The sequence below is a fragment of the Tachypleus tridentatus genome, chromosome 11, assembly GCF_004210375.1.
Source record: "Tachypleus tridentatus isolate NWPU-2018 chromosome 11, ASM421037v1, whole genome shotgun sequence".
Classification (NCBI taxonomy): domain Eukaryota; kingdom Metazoa; phylum Arthropoda; class Merostomata; order Xiphosura; family Limulidae; genus Tachypleus; species Tachypleus tridentatus.
In genome coordinates, this window is record NC_134835.1 from 82,140,709 (window position 1) to 82,162,071 (window position 21,363).

The 21,363-nt window shown below is 32.9% G+C and overlaps 1 protein-coding gene across 1 annotated transcript in view; it reads right to left on the reverse strand.

Annotated features, from left to right (window-relative positions):
• Positions 1-14,541, reverse strand: part of LOC143231543 (ly6/PLAUR domain-containing protein 6B-like) — a 159,370-nt gene extending 144,829 nt beyond the window's left edge. Inside the window, exons 1-3 of the mRNA XM_076466065.1 lie at positions 14,267-14,541; positions 3,269-3,495; positions 2,681-2,761 (exon numbers count right to left, since the gene is read on the reverse strand). Coding sequence (XP_076322180.1) covers positions 2,681-2,761; positions 3,269-3,353 — 166 coding nt within the window. The 5' untranslated portion in view covers positions 3,354-3,495; positions 14,267-14,541. The remainder of the gene's footprint in view (positions 1-2,680; positions 2,762-3,268; positions 3,496-14,266) is intronic.
• Between the last annotated feature and the right edge of the window lie 6,822 nt (positions 14,542-21,363).

Genomic DNA, 21,363 nt, shown 5'->3' on the forward strand with positions numbered 1-21,363 from the left:
TTCATAAAATAGAAACAATGTTTCTGGTTTGTTTGTTTGTTTTTCGAAAATCAATTAGTATTAGTTCCAAAGTACATATCAGTAAAATATGAAAATAGATTATATGTGATTTTTATGAAATTCTACACTGGCACTATGTCTGAAGCGTTGAATTGGAGTATTTATCAATTTGTTAAAATGCAAAATAATATATCGCTGACATAAATCAACACATCAGAAGAACATCTCAAATGTATCAAAAAGGTGAAGGTTCTCTTCACATATTTCTGATAAACACTTTATTTTAACTTCGCTCAATGCTACACGAGTGTTATTTGCGCTTGCCATCTGCAATTTAGCGATGTAAAATTAGAGGAATGGCAACTTGTATCACACCCACCGCCAACATTTCAGCTCCTCTTTTACCACCGTCACATTATAACTCCCCCTCCCGACTGGGAGGGCGACCATGTTTAGTGTGACAGAGATTCGAACCCTTAACCCTTAAATTGCAAGGTCAAACACCCTAACTAGCTGGCCTGCAAGACTGTTAATTCATTTTTTATCCTGACATTAATTGAAACGAATATTACTTGGAAATACAGACTTGTTAAACAAAATGATTTGAAGATGTTATAAGTTTCTATTATCAACAGAATGAAACTACACACCTTGAAAAGAAAGTGCGCATTTTGTTTTCATTTAGGCAAATTTCATTACTTTCAGGACATATTCAAAGTCGTGGCGGATCATTGTGCACAGACAAGTTTATTTCTCACCTTCACCTCTGGGGGTTGGGGGGGTGAGAGTACTGCAATCGGGTCATTATGTGCCTGTCTATGCTTTTGCGCATGTATCTTAAAAACTGATAAACCAGTGTGTATGAAAATGTCGCACAAGATGGCATATCAATTTCGGACTGTCCCAAATTTGAGCCTGAGTTACTTTGAATCATTTGTTTTATAATGTGGAGATAGAGCACTATTTCAGTTTTGAGTTAATAACTCTGTAAAGTGTAATCGGACTTCCGCCACATTTCATTATCGCATTAAGGTTGAGATTACTTATCACACTACAAAATATGATCGGGATCATTGATCATTCTGGATCTGAAAAGGATTTTCTTATTTTTAGAAAGTGAAAATTAGTGTTTTTTATATGAACTGATGCAATCTCTACAAGGATCGGGGAGGCGGGGGTATGTGTGGTTGCTCTTGTATTTATTAGAGGTACAAGGGGTTATGTGTGGTTGGTCTTGTATTTATTAGGGGTACAAGGGGTTATGTGTGGTTGCTCTTGTATTGTAGATCCGTTTTTACATATATATTTCTCTACAAATGGGTTTTCTCGACATCACTAATGTTGTTCAGTCAGCCAAGGGAACAATAATTTTTCATCATGAAATATCAGCATTTTTATACACATTTACATCATTACAACAAAGGAAGTTGTAACGTAATTATATCACTATAATAATGCAGTCATTTTCCAGAACTTTTTAGAAGTGAATTCCAATACTTTAATAAAGACAACCAAATAAATTGCAAAACACAGCCCTCACATCCTTTCTAATGATTACTTACAGTTATATTATATGACGTAAAATTTCACTTTTGAGAACTCTTATCAGATCCAGAATGATCAATAATATGGATAACTTTTTGTATTGTGATGAGGAATCTCGACTTTAATACACCCATGAAATCTGGTGAATATCCAATCACAGTAACTAGTAACAAAATATGACATTCCAGTTAATACCAAATTTATTCAAAAACCAGGCACAAAACTGAGGTTTATACTATGTAAAAAACTACACTGACAAACACCACACCAACATTATTTATAAAATACAATGTGATAACTGCCACGACTTCTATATTGGAGAAACAAGTAGAAAATGGAAACCAGATTCAAAGAACATAAAAAGTCACCTTCACACGTTTTCGAACACTGCAAGTCAAATAAACACAACATAACCATAGAAAACACTCAAATACTAAATAAAGAAACAAACATAAACAAACGCAAAATTAAAGAAGCCTTACTTATACAACTTAAACCCAAAATAAACCAATATAAAGGAATGCCTTTATACCTATATTAATATAATAAAATAAATAAAATTATATATTCAAACATCTAATACCGCCCTCTATATTCCGACACTCAGTTACACAACCCCCTTTCAAACATGTGGTCAGCTTCCGGTCAGTTACCTCTTTCTTTGTGAACCTGACGATGACCGAAGAAGGTCGAAACGTTGTTCGCTCTTCTATGTAAAATATTTTCTCAACCCAAACGAGCCGTTTTTACATATATATATATCTACAAGTGGGTTTTCTCGACATCACTGATTAATATCTATAAGAGTCGTAATTATCAGACAAATGTAGGTTGAATTTCCTTATTGTTCAATACATAATTTGTAATAAACATAATGTCTCACATCTTAAACGTATTTATGTTTGCAGTTATCAAGAAAATCTCTTAAAACTACACAATTATCGCTAAATTGTGGTACAATTATCTTTGTTCAACTAGCTTATAAGCAATTTTCGTAACCCGCAGTTGGTACAGCATAGAAATTCCTTTATGTAACTCTGTGCTTGAAACAAACAAACAATTAACTTTCATGCTAACATATCCATCATTTACAAAAACATTCTCACTTTATATTTCAATGGATGTTTTTTATTACCTGGGAAACAAGGCCGATCGACAGCATATCTGTTACAATCAAAGTTAGTTGTCTTGTTTGAACAAGTGTAGCACGTTATTTCTGAAAATAGAAACGTTATATGTTTCATCATTATATACAAAACTGTCATCCTTTGGAAATATTTAGTATTTATACACATAAAAGTTACTCAGTTATTTGATATTAAGTTTACAGTCAGTATGCTGTAATGAAGTCTATACACAGTATTCATACTGTGTCAGTATGACAGAGAAATCAATGGTTTATTTCATGTTGAATCTAAAATCAGTGTGGTATGATGTACACTTTAACATCTCAAAAGAAAACCCTTCTTTAACAAATTTCTTGAAAGTTATAAAACTTTCATACTTTAGGTACATTTCTGAATATTATATCTTTTTATTGCATTACAGAAATATTGTACTTGTGAATAAGTTTGCTTCAGCCCGTCTTTAAGCTCCTTCTCTGTATAAATAAGAACAACGACATAAACAGACAGATCAGACTTTGTAACATACGGTTTTAGAACGTTGTTGACTTTAAAAATGTAACAAAAGCTTTAACGAAAGGTCTACATTAGTGTTTTACCGTGTGAGACACTTCCTACATCCTGAATTGGTGCAATAAAAAAACTAAACCACCACACAGACAAAATGGTGTTCAGTATATTCATGTTCCTTGTTACACCCTGGAGATAAGGACCTTTTTAAAGTCGTTGCTGAGGAAAAGAGTAATGAAATCTTTACTGTCGGAGACTCTTATTGTAAGTCATCGCGGCCCTCTTAGTAACACTCATATCTTCAGACTTGCAGGTCCTGTAAAAGACAATGAAGAATATGATTAATCTATGATTTCCAAAGTTAAGAGGGGCGAACTAACATTGATTTTGTATTTTAATACGGAATGGCTTATTTTTCAATTGAAATCGTTTATTAAAAAACTTAACGGATTTAAATGGAAGTGACAACATATTCAAGTTTTCTTTGTAATGTTCAGGGATAACTGGACAGCTTCGAAATGGGTCTTTCTTACATCTTAATCTCAAATTCTCAATTATTAGCAAAATTTCTAATTTACTTTACACAATGTTATATATATTAACTTAACATACAAACACATTAACACACACATACATATATATATATATATAATCCTTAACCATCATGTTTTACATAACACTAAACTGTCATGTTCCATTTATATTTAAGATCATACTTAAAGCAATCCATTTTCTTTTCCCAGTAGGATACTTCGATATGTGACTGAAGTTTCATGATAGTATCTGAATTGATTTTGCCTCTTACCAGCAAGATTTATTACACAACCTTGGGAATATATAAGCTATAAGTTTTCCATTGCATGGATGTATATAAGTCAGTTGATACAACTGATAAGCGAAAACCCTACCACTATGTAAGAAGCCTAGATAACTTATTACTCAGTTTTCTTTTCCTTGGGATAAAAAATACATCAAAGTTATTTAGTTATTTGATATTATATTCAGCACGAAGCACTAATTTATAATATAGAATGTCATCCTTCAGTGTTTAAGTACTATGAACTAAATATCGTAAAATCATCGTTATTTCTAATAGGAACTATTTTAAATAACTGAAAAGGCTGCTAGTTTTCGATATATACATTATGGTTATTTGCAGTATCTAGTGTAACAAGATCCAACGTCATTGTAGATCTGATCCTGGCATCAAACAAAAGAAAAAACTGAAGCTTTAGAAGCAAAAGGGAAATATGTTAAAGCTCCATTTGCAACACAAAACCAAATCATTATTTTTTGCGCCTAGCAAACAAATGATAAAATATAGGACTGTCTTTTATAATAAATTACATATCAATTTAGAAGAAGAAAGTTTAATATGGCGATTACATACATAGTGTTACTCAATAAACATAATGGGCTAGCAAGTGGCTCAGCAGTAAGCTAGATGGCCTATAACACTAACTTACGGGTTCGATCCCCGTGTTACAAAACATATGAACTTACTTCACAGGCTGCATGCTATTGTTATTTTTATTTCCACTTTGATTTGGTATGCAATTCAGATAACGTGAAGTCTTCGAAGTTATTTAATCTGACTTTATTTAGTTGTAAATATTTCAATAAAAATCTAGATTTTACAAGAGTGATTTATTTTAAATAATGAAATTAAACATATGGTGAAATCAAAAGTATTGCGGCAAATACAAAATATTTCCCATCAATGCTGTACTAAGATCTTTGTTTTAGAAACACTCACTCGACTCTGTGTCATTACAGTGAGGACACAACCTGATCTTGACCATACAAGGTCCTCAAAATCATCCTTCCTGGCAGTTGAATTGTTTTTAAACTGGGGTTGGTGTTAATTTACTTTATTCACAATACTGAAGGTTTCACTCCTACACACACTTGCACATTAAACATATGCACTGGGACCAAGTAAACGAAGAGATATTTCTGAAAATATTAAACAACCTTCATCACCATTCTGGTTCGTACTCTTTGGATTTGCAAAAAGATAGAGATTAAAGTTTTCCGTTGTTTTTATCATGTATTTAATCCCTAAACATATCCATCGATGTATGTAAGCTCGGTATAAAGAGAACTGTTGGATTTATTAATTATCAGTTGACTAGAAAGGGGGTGAAGCAGCTAAGCAAATGTCAAAACCAAGTCTAAGGATTTAATAAAAAAGACTATCAAGAGATCATACAAATAGTATGAAAAACTTGCTCGTAAAGATATTGTGATTCCTAAATTGTACCTAAAGTCCAAGCAAGAGAAGACAAAGAAGAAGGGGTCATGAAGTCAAAACTATAAGCTAAGCTTGGCTTGGATAGGGAAATGACCAAGGATTTGACATCCTTAAGACTATGAGAGACCTGTCTATATCATCAGGGCAAGTCTATCAATACCTTGAATCTAACGCTGATTGCAACACAAGACTATATTTGGAAGTGAGGTATGCTAAAGACCAGTGATATTTTTAGACTTATAAAATATTAACAGAGGCTAACAAAGTGAACTTATAATATCAACTATGTCTAGGCACCATTGTCTCAAATACTGAAGTTACATAACAGTAGATGTCCTCGGACATCTTAATTTATGACATATACTCTTATGACTATAGTATTAACCAAATATGTGATAGTGAACTATAAGCCGAAGTAAAACACGTGTATATCTATTCCGTGTTTCTTTAGAAAAGCAGACTGTATTCAAAGACATATATTTGGCAACGAGTTCGTATGTTTTAAATGAAGATGGATGAAACATGATACAATTTATTTAAAATTTATTTTTTTAACTTAAAGTGTCATTTTAGTGAAGGAAATAAAATAGTTAAAATGTAATACAGCAAGGTCTATGTTTAGAATTTTCAAGGCGAAAACAGCTAGTCATCGCCACTCATAGCCAATTCTTAGGCTACTTTTTTACACACGAATAGTGGGATTAACAGTCACGTTATAACGCTCCCACAGTTGAAAGAGAAATCACAATTGGTTGAACCTGTAACACGCGACGAAGAAAGCATCCTAACCACCTGACATAACAGGTCAAACGCTCTAACCACCTGACTGACCTTAACAGACTACACTAACATGAGTAAAACAAGACTCAGTTTGTAAGTCCTAAATCTCACTGTACAACGTCGTCTATGGAATGTTTATAAGGTTTGGTTTGTTTTGAATTTTCTCGCAAAGCTACACAAAAAACTATCTACGCTAACCGTTCCTAATTTAGCAGTATAAGACTAGAGGGAAGTCGTCACTACCCACTGATAACTCTTGGGCTACTATTTTACCAACGAAAAGTTGCTCAACTTAAAAGGTGAGCATGTTTGATGTGATTGGGATTCGAACCTTCGACTCTTAGATTACGAGTCAAGTGCCCTAACCTCCTGGTCATGCCAGGCCCATAGCAGATAGACCGATGTGGGTTTAATATATGAAAACAAAGACATGTGAATAACTACGAATTAACTACAGCAATATTTTATATTGTTACTTCCTTGGATATATATGAATAAAAACTTTTAAACAGATTAAGTGCCACTTAGCGATTTAGGATCAATTTTTTGTTTCTTGTTTTTGAATTTCGCGCAAAGCTACTCGAGGGCTATCTGCGCTAGCCGTCCCTAATTTAGTAGTGTAAGACTAGAGGGAAGGCAACTAGTCATCACCACTCACCGCCAACTCTTTGCCTAATATTTTACCAACGAATACTGGGATTGACCGTAACATTATAACGTCCCCACGGATGAAAGGGCGTACATATTTTGATGTGATGGGGATTAGAACCCGCGACCCTCAAATGACGAGACCGTCGCCCCAACCAGGTGGCCATGCCGGGCCTACTTGGACGTAATTCATGTTGGTTTACCATTTTGCCTATAAACACATTAAAAATACATTAGGACAATGTGTAAGTTTTGAAAAATCTGAGTAATTTGAAAGATTTTTTGGATGATATAATTTCGTTATAGACAAACCAGTGCTCTTATCCCCTACCATGCTGGACATCAGAGAACACGTGAAAGTTCTTGCAAGATTACTCTCTAATTATTAGAGTCATATTTTCGTTCTAAAATAAGCTATATATAAAAACTATTCAGTATTTTTACACTTTACATTGTACAGAGGTACTGTTACATTTAGTAATTAGGATATGATTGTCATTGCCAAAAATATCGTTGACAGTGAAGGTACTCAATTGATGCATTCTTATCTCTACAAGTAGAAACTCAAGAACGACATGTTTAATTAGCCAAGTTTATTGTTAGTTTCACATTAAATACATAACTCGATCTGATCAGAAGCTAATGCTAATTAATAAATTATAGCGTTAACACAGAGTTGTTTGATTAGTATATATGGAAAACACTTCTTAAACATCAAGAGAAATAAAGCAAGACATTTGTTTTACAATGGTTATAGAAGCAGTTTTCTTCGTAATACGTGCATTCTGATAAATTTAGAATAAAGATCTTAAAATTTAGGTCTGACATTTTCATATATCTGCATTACCAAGCTCACTCACGAAGAAAAATTTCTCATATAGCTAAAATCTGCTAACCACAAACTGCTCTAGCCTCTGTTAGTAAAAAAAAATAACAAGTTTAATATTCTCTGGAATTTCTGAGGGCCAATAAACACTTGTAAAGTGTCTTAGTTCCGTTATATCCGGTCTTATATATTTAACTGATCCTACCATCCGTCAGATCAGGTTCTGCTGAGCTTCATTTCACGCTTTAGTCACCTTCTAGTAAGCCTTACATGGTTATTGGAAAAAGAGAATTTAACTAAACTTATATTAGGGCCTATTGAACATTCTCTTCTTGTCTATCACGTTGTATAGTCAATTATATTGTAACGTGTTGTGACATATGGTGCCTATACTTATAGCAAGATTTTTTTCTTTAAATCCAACAACCACAATTACTATTTACTGATGATTTATGGTTGGCTATCTTACCATACAGTGCCCAAAATATATTATATCCCTTTGTTTTTATGTTTTAAATCATATATTACCTGATATGTCTGCGGGTTTACACTGCTAAAAATTGGGTTTCGATACCTGTGGTAGGCAGAGCACAGTTGGCCCATTGTGTAGCTTTGTGCTTAACATCAAAAAAACAAATGATTTATTTAAAACAGATTAAACTGTCAGTTATGCACATTTTTGAGTTTCACTGCTCATTAGACGTGATTTATTGTAGAAAAAATCAAAAACAAAGAAATACTCCGTTCTGCGCTGTTTTGGTAAACTAAAGCGTAGCTATCTAACGTCTACTTGTTTTGCTTCTTTTTTTTACTGGAAGGTTTGATGTAAATTACAGAAATGGATCTGCGTAAAGATTTTATAGCGTTCACTTATTATAGGTAAGTAAACATTCGTTATTTGGTATTACCACTTACTTTCATGAATTAACGTATTTTAGCAAATGTGAAGCTATATAACTTTATCTGTTAGCTTAGTCCAGTTTTGGAGAATATAAGACCTTTCTAGAAGAATAATGCGTATCTCAGACAATACGTCCCCTTGTGGTGTTATACTGTATTAAAGCACTGCTTAGCTCATACAGATACTTAATGGAAAAAAAGAAAGCCAAGATGATGTTTTACTCTTTCTATGAGAAGGAAACTGTTCAACCAATGATGGAGAAAAGAGAATGAAAAGACATCCAGAAATGAATGGAACTTATATTATACACGTTGCTTACCGCTTAGAGACATTCTTGAAGCACCGTATAATATATATATATATATACTCACACAGACATACAACCACATCCATATATAAACCCAGGGAATGGAAATCTATTTAGAAAGGTTGATAAGAAAGGAGAACAAATAGATAGAAAGAATTGCTAGACGTCATTGAACCATATAAATGTGAGATATGGCCAGTGAAGAAAAACAGTATCAACTTGTATCGCAAGTATGGAAACACTAAGCACTGTGGTAGAAGAAAGACACAGCAAGGCAAAACAAAAGAAATAATCAGCAGCTTGACGCATAAGACAAAAATACATTAAATAAGAATGTTTGATTAAGAAGGAAAAACGATTTAGTTATAAGAAAAAAATTTCACAGTGTGAAAATATTTGCTGAATGACCTCATACAAATAAAAACATTAATTGTTTTCTTCGAACAATTATGATTAAAATCATCTTTTTTATGCATTTGTTATGCTAATTTGATCGCATATATTTTCGTAATTTAACTGTCTGCAAATAAAAAAAATGAAAGCTCACTATGATTTAGTCCAGTAACTATCAGTGTAAAAATTGACTGTGTCAAATTAAATTTAGTAGAACTATAAAGATTCTCCCTTAAGCTATCTTCTGTAAAAATGCGATTACAGCAGAAAATCTGAATGTGATGTAACAAATAAAACCAAGGTATGTGCTATTCAACCTAAATTTAAATTATGTGGATTTCTAGAAGAGACGAGAAAACGACAGCCAGTTGCTCACTGAGTCGTAAAACTCTTAATTGAGTTGACACATTAGTGAATGCAACAAAAGGAGAGCTTTAAAAACCTTGGACGAGTGTCACATTGTTGTGTGATAATTCGATTGCATTGTTGACACCGAATAATGTGAGGAAATTATTAAAGTATTTTCCAGTAAACAACTTCTGTAAATGTGACCAGTAAACTTTTTTATTGATTTTTATAGGGTTTATTTGTTTGTTGAATTTCGCGCAAAGGTACATTAGGGCTATCTGCGCTAGCCGTCCCTAATTTAACAATGTGAGACTAGAGGGAAGGCAGCTAATTATCACCACCCCCTCCGCCAGCTCTTGGGCTACTCTTTAGCAACGAATAGTGGGATCGATCTTTACATTATGCAAGCATGTTTGGTGCGATGGGGATTCGAACCCGCGACCCTCAGATTACGAGTCGAGCGCCTTTTTATAGGGAAGTTAGGCTATAAATTCATGACAGATAGACATTAAACAGAAACTGAAGGAGACAACTTGTCGGGAAATGTCAGGCCTGGTTGTTGCGCAAATTGCTCTGTTAAAAAGTAGACAGATAAACTTTCAAGTTTGTTAAGCAGATAAAATTCTGTATCCTGCTTAACGTATCTTAGAGACCTCTACGTCAACTCATCTAGTTCAGGATACTATAAGTACCACTCTTCTGAGACATACTAAAAGTTCCAACAGAACTGCTTATTATCCTGTAAAAAGAAAACCATTTTTTAAGAGGCTAACATCATCAGTTCGTTTGGATGTCAATCTTTAACCAACAGTCTCGGTCCTTGTTAAATGGTGACTTTCTTGTATATTATGATACATTTTGTTTCTCTTGTACTTCTGAAAAGAAAAAAAAAATACAGCCGTAATAGTTTTATCAGTAATAACGTATTTCTACTAGTTTTATTATTATATCGTCTTATCTAATAAGCACTGAACTTACGTTTACGTAGAGTAACAAAAATTCTTATATTCTAATGATTTTATGTCTAAATTTTTGTTGTGATGCAGGGGTGAAGAGCTTTATTAAATGTAACACAAAGAAACAAATGATTTAGACTTGTACTTTTGTCAAGGTGAATATAATAGACGAAATTATAAAGGTTTAAACATGACTAATAAAACAAATCGTAGAAATTTCAGAGGCCAATGAGAAGTATTATTAGACTATTCGTTTAGTGTTATATTTTATAAAGAAGATTATTTACTACCGTTTAGTAGTATATAGTTTATTAGATTATTCGTTTAGTGTTAGATTCTATAAAGAGCATTGTTTACCACCGTTTAGTAGTATATAGTTTATTAGATTATTCGTTTAGTGTTAGTTTCTATAAAAAGGATTGTAAACATTCATTATACAAATTTAATTTGCAAAGTTTAAAACTTTTGACGATAAAATTTGTCATCAAATATTACGTTAAGCTACTTTTATCATGCTCTAATACTTTTAAATACATTACATGTCTAGAACTGATCATATATTTTACCATGTTTATCACGCTCTTTCGTTAAAAATAAGAACTACGGAAACATTCAAATCTACTGTCATTGTGTAGATTATACAATATTTTTACATAAGGCAAAACCTGCTTACAACACGTTTAAAAATTCTCATGGACTAACGACTGATAAATTTTACGCTGCTGGGAAGACAGGGAACATTACTGGATCTTTCATTAATTGGCCACATTACCCACATGAAAGTTGGATCAGGGAGACGATATGAAGAATCTAAATCACACGTTCAAACGTTTAGGCGTTCAATAACAACTCCTTTTGTAGGTCAGCGAGATCTATTCCTTAAGCACAATTGAATGGTTGTGCCAGCTGCTGGCCTTTTTTACAGCCTCTGCAATAGTGCACCATGGATTTCACATTACAGCGTGACACAAGCTGTGAAATGTGCTGTCTGAACACCCTTTGTTATACTGTTATAAATTCAAGAAAAACCTTATAACTAAATATTGTCGTTAATCACAGATGCATGCTGTTGTTTTAGTATATATATAAACAAGTTACTTACAGGCAAAGATGTTGTACATTTTAGTAGTATACTATGGATTATTACTAATATAATATATATGTATTTTGTATCTTATCACTGCTTGCGATAACAACTACAAGCATTTTTTCTATTGTAGGATCAAAGAGATATTATTCACATTCTATTTATATATCATTATCTGATTACTTGGGTTTGATCTGAGTTGACAATGTTTTGAAATATGTAGGAGTAAATAAATAAGTGTTATTATGATAAATTAGGAATTATATTTAACTTGGATAAAAAGAATCAGTTAGCAGGGGCTTACCGTGGGGTAGTGAGAGAAATGTATTCGCACAGGGCATCAACTCGAAGAGGGCGTTGATTGCTCGATATTAAAAAGCAAACTAATGGGTTAGGTTGAGCTGAAAACACTGAATACATATATCACACAGGGCGCCATTAAACAAGGGTACGGCACTGTCAGCCAGATTCTGCGAAACAACTAATAGTAATAAAACTATAATACTATGTCTTAATGAACAGTATTACGTTTTAAAAGCTATCGCTGTGAATTCTGTTTTAATAGTTATAAGAACATCTCGTTTTGGCTTCTCGTGTTTTTTTAATACAAATGTCTTACCTTCAGTTGTACGTTTTTCTAGAAAACATTAGGTGTGTTATGATCTTCAAAAACAGGTACATAAAAGTACCTTATTGATATCCCTGTAAATGTGCTTATTCCTAGCAACATTACTGCTATGCTGTGATACCAAACCATTCAGATTGTCGATGTTAGTGAATACGTTTTTACGTTGGACCGAAAGAATGCAAATATATTACAGCGTGTTTTACATATATAGTGTGAAATGTGTAATTATAAACTATTATGCGTGGTTACTTTAACCCATTTAGCATCATATACAGTTCCATTGTATAATCTACTTATTATGTTTTTTTTCTAAAAGTTAGCTTAACCCACATAGTAGCATAAACATTTATTATATTCTCTACTAATTACAAATGTCTATAAATATCATACTAAATTAACCCAAATAGAATCATAAATACCCAGTACGTTCTCTACTAATTATAAATGTCTTTAATGGTTAACGTAACTCTTATACCATCATGAAACTCTAATATACGTTCTAATTATAAACGTTTCTGTGTAATTAACTTAACCCATATATTAAAATAGAGATCTAATATTCTCTATTAATCATAAATATTCTACATCTTCTAATAAGTACAAATGTTTCCAAATGCTTAACATAACTCATGTATCAAATTAAAATCCAACTTCTTATATATTAATCAAAAATATGTCTGTGTGATTAACTTAACCTATACATCATAACAAAGATCCAACATCTTCTCTATTAATCATAAACATTTATGTGTGAGTAACATAACCTATACATCATAACAAAGATCCAACTTTTTCTATACTTATTAAGGTAAACACAAAATAGACATTTATGTTACATATTGCTTTAGTTTAACTCTATCTGGTTTCATTACGTAGTACTACGAGGATTACGCTTTTCAGCCGATGGTTTTTATACGCAGTACGCTCATATAGACTATTTGTCTTACTATCATGTGACGCCTGAAGAAGAAATTTGATCTCATACATTAGAGAGAATTAGATTTTGTATCCACACGACGAGCCAATAAATTACCAGAAGGAAACTGCATTTTTATCATTCTTATATCATACTGTAAAGATTCAGTGAAAATACAGAACAAAACTTGAATGAGTTTAAGTACAGAACCTCTCATACGTAACATCATAGCAAGAATTTTGGACAACTACTTACGTTAAAAACATTGGTGATGCCTATAAACAACGGTACTGGTTTTCCAGATTTAATTGTGATAGAGAAAATAATGGGACATTTTTTTATTATTCTATTCTACTCTATTCTATCTATTCGTGGATTTATTAATCTGTTTATTTATCAATCTATCTATCTGTTAAATATATAAATAATATTTTATCAGTTGGTATAAATTAAACTCTAAATTTTGGATGCTATCTATGATACAAAATCCTCCTACCATGTAAACAGTGACTTAGGTTTACAGCGTAATATAAATATTTATTGTTCTGAAAGAAATGAAAAAGTCTAAAATATAATTATTAATATTTCAATCTATATAAGTGCGTAAATATTTATATATGTACGCATACGTAAAATTTATATTTATTTTATTATTTCAGAAACATGGTGGATAATAATTAGCTTGGTTGATTAACTGATTCTATCGTAACACAGTTACTACACTGTATGTATTTAGATCAACTACTCTAGAGTGTTAAACAATTAACACGCTCACTAGTTGTCTTTAGCCAGTTTCTCCAATTGAGATACACAATTCACACGTAACACTTATACATGTAAAGTGAATACATGTGGAGATAATTCATTCAGTGTCTTTTTCAGTCGTTTACTCTATATTTCTTTTTTATATTCTAGTTTCGTTTCTAAAGCAAAACAACAAAGCTTATTGTTTCATGATTTACTGTGCTTATTTCAACAAGTTACTTGCAATTATTTATTTCAACTTTATAATTAGACATAAAGTTGACTGTTGGAAAACTTACCTGTGAAATTTGTTAGAACTAAAACGTATCAGTAGTTCACTTTGACAACAAGTTGTTGTTTATACGTTTTCCGTACAGTAAGCTACGTTATTAGAATCTGTTTGTACATGAATAACGAACTTAAAACATCCGAAACAACACTAGTATAAAGGAAAATAGTACGTAGTGTTCAATTTTCTCTCCTGTATACAGCGGCTATGTGTTTGCATCCGAGTTTGCGCGTAGGTTCCGCAAGCGTGGAATTTACAACAAAGACTCATTGTCTCTCAGTATGATACTAGTGAGTCAAGCACAGTGGGTTAAGTCGATTTCTGCTACTGGGTGGATGGGTCTTCTCTCCCTGCTTCCTGGTGCAGGTGAAAACCACTATACACATCACACGTGTATGAAGCATGCCTTTTACGCAGACTTTTCATGACTAACAGTAATGTCATGGGCAGCAGCATCTCCTCAGGTATGTCTTCTCATGACATAATATGTAATCAATAATTTCCGTCATTATGAAGGAAAGAGGATAATCTATTTATGAAGTTTTTGTACAAATTTTGTGCACGATTACATGAAGTTGGTGTACAGTACACATGTTTTACACATAGATACACTTGTTAGATTCGGGACTGAGGTCTAATACTGACTACAACACAACTACAACCTGAAACACGTTATTTTCCTTCTTTTGATGTATGTAATTATGCACTGAATTACCTAATATTAGTGAATGTATTCGGTATTGCTGAACTCGTGACGCGAAATAGCCTTGAAGTTGCAAGTTTAACAAAATACTTTTTTAAAGGTTTTTTTAAACAACTATAACTACGTTTATGAGTGTTAACTCATAATAGATCAACAATAGAAAGTGTATCTCAGAACAGCTGATATGGGTATTAACATTATTATTGATAAGCAGTGAACAACGTTTCAACATTCCTAGGTCATCTTCAGGTCAAGTTTTATTTCAAGTGGGTCTCTCGTCATTAAGAACAGACAGATAGCTCGACAAAAACTACAACGCTGGTTGAGGGTTGTCTCTCTTTGTTCTATAAAATAAATACTCGGGTACTGCTTGACTTATATCACTAAAACATTTACTTATAACTAGAAACGAAATAAAAACCATATAACTCAAGCGCTTTCGAAAGATGGGCCTCTTTCCTTTAGGGGTAAACTAACACATTTCCTTCCAAACAAATACTATGTACAGGGGTAAGTATACTGATTTACAACGTTAAAATCAGAGGTTCGATTCCCCTTGGTGGACTCAATAGATAGTCCGATGTGGTTTTGCTATATGAAAACACGCGCAGACAAATACTAATGAACCTGTCAATATGAGACGAAAGCCTGCCCTTTATTCAATATGTGAATAACATATACATCCTTCTAGTAATACGTTACTCAACTTGCTTCACGAACAACACACACATTTCGTCCCTTCCCAACAGTATATCATTAAAGTATGATATATGTATATCATTCCAGTAGTATGTTGTTAAAATATACCCTATGAACAATATAAACTTTTTCTGTATTTCCAACATTAAATTATTAAAATTTGCACTATAGATAATACAAAAATAACCAATATCCTTCCAACAACCAGATATTAAATCCTGCCCTACAAATAACGTGCGATTAATATGAAATTAAAAGCATTATATTAAAATTTTTTTGGATATGCATGTTAGAAAACTACGTGAGAAAAACAGTCAATATAGAGTCACTATGAAACGGAATGTATCATAACAACATTCTGACATTGTTTTGTGTTACATAGGTAGTATAAGTCACCCAAAACCGATTGATTTTGGGAAAGGTGTGTAACAACCGTTTCCGGCGCAAATTATCAATACAATCAATACAAAATATCATGAATCGAATAAAAAAAACATAGACATCAAGGAAGGGACGTGCAACAAGCCGAACCCTCAGTTGTGAAAGTCGGAGTGCGTATTTTGAGAATACGTGAACATAAAGGTCAATGGTAACATCCACCCATGTATCTCAGACAACGGTATGCAACATAAACAGGGGGAATCTCCATCTGAGAGCGAGGCCAACAAGTTATTGGTTCACCCAGATAAGACTTTCAGTCATACCTCCTGTTGAACCGTCGCATATCCTATGTCAAAGGTGATACTGATATTCATATAAAGACACACCTATCAAATAATCAAAAGTAACCTATGGATTTTTGTGTGATCGGACGGTTGAAAGAGACATTGATAGATAGTCGTCCTCCTTCACTAAATGGTTTGTGAAAAGCTTACAGGAAAGATTGGTGTAACTTATATTTTAAAACTGTACGATGGAACGGTTTTGTAAGGGAAATATTGCTCCAATTCTGGAGTCAAAACGCACTCGTCAGATACAATAATCCTGCACTTGTCGACGTAAGAGGCGCTAAAATCGTTATTATTTTTGTATAAAATATTCTGTGTGTTTGTTTCTTAATTTCGCTTAAAACTACACGAGGGCTACCTGCGCTAGCCGTCCCTAATTTAGGGGTGTAAGACTAGAAAGAAGGCAACTAGTCATCATCACCCACTTCCAACTCTTGGGCCACTCTTTTACCAACGAATAGTGGGATTGATCGTCACATTATATGCTTTCACATATTTGGTATGTAAGGGACTCGAACCCGCAACCCTCGAATTACGAGTCGAGTGCCCTAACTCCCTGGCTCTTCTGTATGTCTTCTTCCATTAAGATACTACAAACACAAGATTACAGACAACATATATACGTAACATGTTTATTAACAGTGTATTATTAAATTCTGTCAAACCAATAAGGTACGAATGCCATGCACTTTCAAAAAAATACAATTAAAACCTACAATTAACACGTATTTTCCAACAACATATCTTTAAAACCTGCTGTACAGACCATATATAATCAACGCAATTACGTTTTTCAGTGACATATAATTGGCATACTTATATTTTGTAAATATAGGTATTTTAATTAAAAAATATGTTACTAAATTTGCTCTCAATTAATCTATTGAACAAGATACTTATCAAATACTTAAAATAATATAGATTAAAAGAAGAAATTTCAAGAGTATATTATTGTATGTAGCTCGATCAGGAAGAAAATTAATATTCCAGCTATATAAAAAGTTATTATTGTACTATGAAGAAATTACTGTAATGTTATCTATTTTTAACTTAATTTACATGTAAAACACTCAAATACGTAAAAGCTTTACAGGTTTATATTGATGAAATATATCACAATTTACAGGCAACATAAAGAACCGTATAGAAAGTTACATAAGTATTTCTCTTTTTCTGTAATTGTTCTGAGGTTCTAACAAGATTGTTAAACACGTCTCTCTGTTTGTAATGTTTAATATTTAATAATCGTTTTTTTATGTTTTGAATACCCACTTTTACACTTTTTTCAGGCTTGACAGCTAACACTGAAATGTCTATGTTTTTGGGAATCCAATAAAATATCTGTTGATGAGCGGAACCGCATGACTAGTGTTCGGTGTTGTTATAAAAAGAATAACAACTCTACTTTGGTGAAAAGACAATTTCAAATATGTCCATTTCCTCGTGTCTTAAGACCTTAACAAATTCGTCTATTCGAAGTAACTAGACCTGCGTGATCATCTGTATCTTTGGAAATACCAGTAAAGAAGGCTTAAAGTGCTCGTAATTAGAATTAAGAGCTTCTTTTTTGTGGTAGCAAATGGAAGAAGTGCTGCTTGAGAAAGTGACTTGCTACAACCTACAGTATGAATAATAATAACAATATTACTAGAGCCCAAAGTGTAACACTTTTAACACCTGTATATATATCGTTAAGGTTAAGAACGGTGATTTACTTTTGAAAATAGACGTTTTACAAATTGTTGGTCAACAACCAATAAAACGTCGTTTAAAAGTGTTCCTTAAATGGATGAACTAGCTTTGTTATCTCATAACATGCTGTCTTCTATGCCTAGAATTTTTATTATTCGTACCTTACTATTTGAGTTTTTCTTCAAACTAACTGCCAAAACTGTTTCGTTACGGAACGTTTTGAAATAATTTGTCATTCTACACACAACTAGGAGTAAATCACTGAAAACATCACTTCACAGAAGACGACGCAATCTCGAAGCTTAATTGAGCACCAAATGTTCATGTAAAAAATAATATTTAATTAGTTTCTTACTTACCGCTAGAATGTACTTGATATCCCAGGTGTTTCTATTCCCAGAGGTTATATAAGCCTACATTGACAACAGTTTTTCACTCTTCATCCAACAAAACATATGGTTTGTAGGCCATTCTTTAATAAACAATGCAATAACGTTGTCACATACAAAAGTTTGAATTTTTATCAATTACTTATCTTCTGTGACTTGTGAAAATACAAAATGTCCTTGGGCCCGGCATGGCCAGGTGATTAAGGCACTCGACTCGTAATCTGAAGGTTGCGGGTTCGAATACCCTTCACACCAAACATGCTCGCCCTTTCAGCCGTTATACTGTGACGGTCAATCCTACTATTTATTGGAAAAAGAGTATCCCAAGAGTTGGCGGTGAGTCGTGATGACTGACCTCCCTCTAGTCTTACACTGCTAAATTAAAGACGGCCAGCTCAGATACCCCTCATGTAGTTTTGCGCGAATTTCAAAAACAAACAAACAAAATGGCTTTTCGTAACCAACCAACTTCACTTACTTTTGGCATTCCAAAAATCCTCACCACATGAATTTCGTCCAATAAAAGTGTGTCGTTTTTAAATACATCTGTACATTCCGATTATATTGTTTGTAAACGAATTCCAAAGGAAAATTGAGATTAAACGTTCCAAGACCATCATGTTTTCGAAGTTGCTGTTGTCAAGAACAGCCTGCTCTGTGAACTGGTCATTAGACAATTTTCGATCCATTTAATCCACATGTTCTCTTCAAAGTGTAAATGTAGAGAAGTAGATCGAAACATTGTTTAATGACCAGTTCACCGAATAGGTTGTTCAACAGTTTTATGCGTGCTTTATGTACCTTACAAGAAATTATCATTCTTTAGGATGATTCCTAAGTTAAGAAATCAATATTCTTTAAAGTATTTGCTTTTAATCTGAATTAAGTAGTTCGATTTTAAACAGATGACGAAATAAAATCATATTTTATTTAATCTAAGTGACTAAACTATTTCAATTATTTGCGTATACAAAAAATAACACTTCATCAACACCTAAACATGCAACTTAGTGTATAGCATTCATGACATAAATAAATTAGTTGCTAATGTGAAATTATTCGACCAGAAGCAGTTTTATAGTTGCAACCCCTTATTCTTTCAAAAATCGCTCTTTGAAACGAAACATTTTAATAAACAACAGAGAACATTTTCTTTCATCGTGCTGAAGACTTATATGATGAAGAATAAATAAAACACATAAAATGCTCACTCTTTCAGCCGTGGGGGCGTTATAATGAACCGGTTAATCCCTTTATTCGTTGATAAAAGAGAAGCCCAAGAGTTGGCGGTGGGTGAGGATAACTAGTTGCCTTCCCTCTAGTTTTACCCTGCTAAAGTAAGGACAGCTAGCGCAGGTAGTCCTCGTGTATCTTTGCGCGAATTTCAAACCAATCATGTTTTTATTTATAAAAATATAATTACCTTTAAAATACTCCTATATTTTCTGTAACAAGAGGGTTAAAAACAGAATTATTGTACTTGCTTTTTATACAGAAGTTATTTTTTCCTAAGTACTCAAGTTGTTTTAAACGTTTTTTTCTAGAATCCCTTTGTTTTTATAACACAATGGAGAACAAAGAAACGTAAGGAATTAGTTGAGTTCATTTAGTAAATATTTTTGGTGTATTTTTTTTTCTCTGGGTAAAAAAATCCTTAAAAACTAAAATTGATGAATTCATATGTTGTTTGAACACTGCTTTCATCATTACAGTTTCTGGCATTTGGAGAAGCTTGACACATACTAACAAATATTCAGTTACTTACTACTTTGACTTGACAAAGGTAGAGTAACTATTTTACGAAAATGCAGAAAACACAATTTAGATAAAATACTTAATACGACAGAAAGATCCAAGAGGCGAGAAAACGTACGCTTCTATTCAGTCCGAGGTGAAGTTAGAATAATCGATATGGTACTGAAGGCACAGCTGTCGAAGTTGCACCTAAGGCATGATCAAAACCGTCGTTAAAGTCCTGTAGACGGGAGAGTGAGTAGCAAAGAGATTACGTGTGTTTATCACGCGAAATATTACTGAGTGCTCTATTTTCATGGGAATACGTTACACATTTTACCAAAACCTGGTCATATAAAATAAATGTCTAGGCATAAACTTTTTTTTATCCTTGTTGTCAAATGGTGTACCAAAAATATTACATATTGTCTGAATCACATAAGGCAATTTCCTGTAGTGTGTTTACATAGATTAATAATAGAAATGTATAATGCATAATAAAGATTAACTAAACTTTATAAACAAAAACAATCAATACGTTGATTGGTTTTGATACGAAGCTTGGCAATAGTATTTAATATGTGATTGAACGATTGTTTGTCTGAATGTAGTTTAAATGTTTGTACATGTATATAGGTTTTGATTTTCTACTGAAAAAATTATTTTTAAGAACAAAGTTTAATACGTAACGACGTGACACAACAATAACAAAAATAATATTCAATTGTGGTCACATGCTAATCTACCGGTTAATGATTGTTTAATATTATCTGTTCTAAAGATTCTGCCAGCCCCATACTAATCCACTAATTACAGATTGTCTACTATCATCTGTTTTTAAAATGTTATCGGCCCCATTATAATAATTTTAGGAGTCTTAAGATCTCAAGATATTTCGAAACGTTGCAGGCTCTAAGTGTTTCTTTGTTTGCCCATCACGATATCGAAATTCGGTTTCTAGCATTGCAGTCTGCAGACATATCACTGTGCCACTAGGGGCGCCTCTGAGTGAAATTAATATTGCTGTACATTTTTTTTTCTTGTAAATGATTATTTTTGTTTTCACCACTTGGTTGTTTACAGGTAAGCGCAAAGCTCCACAATGAGTCAAGTATGGCAACTGCAAGCACTAAAACTCAATTTTTAGTCGTTATAAGTCTCA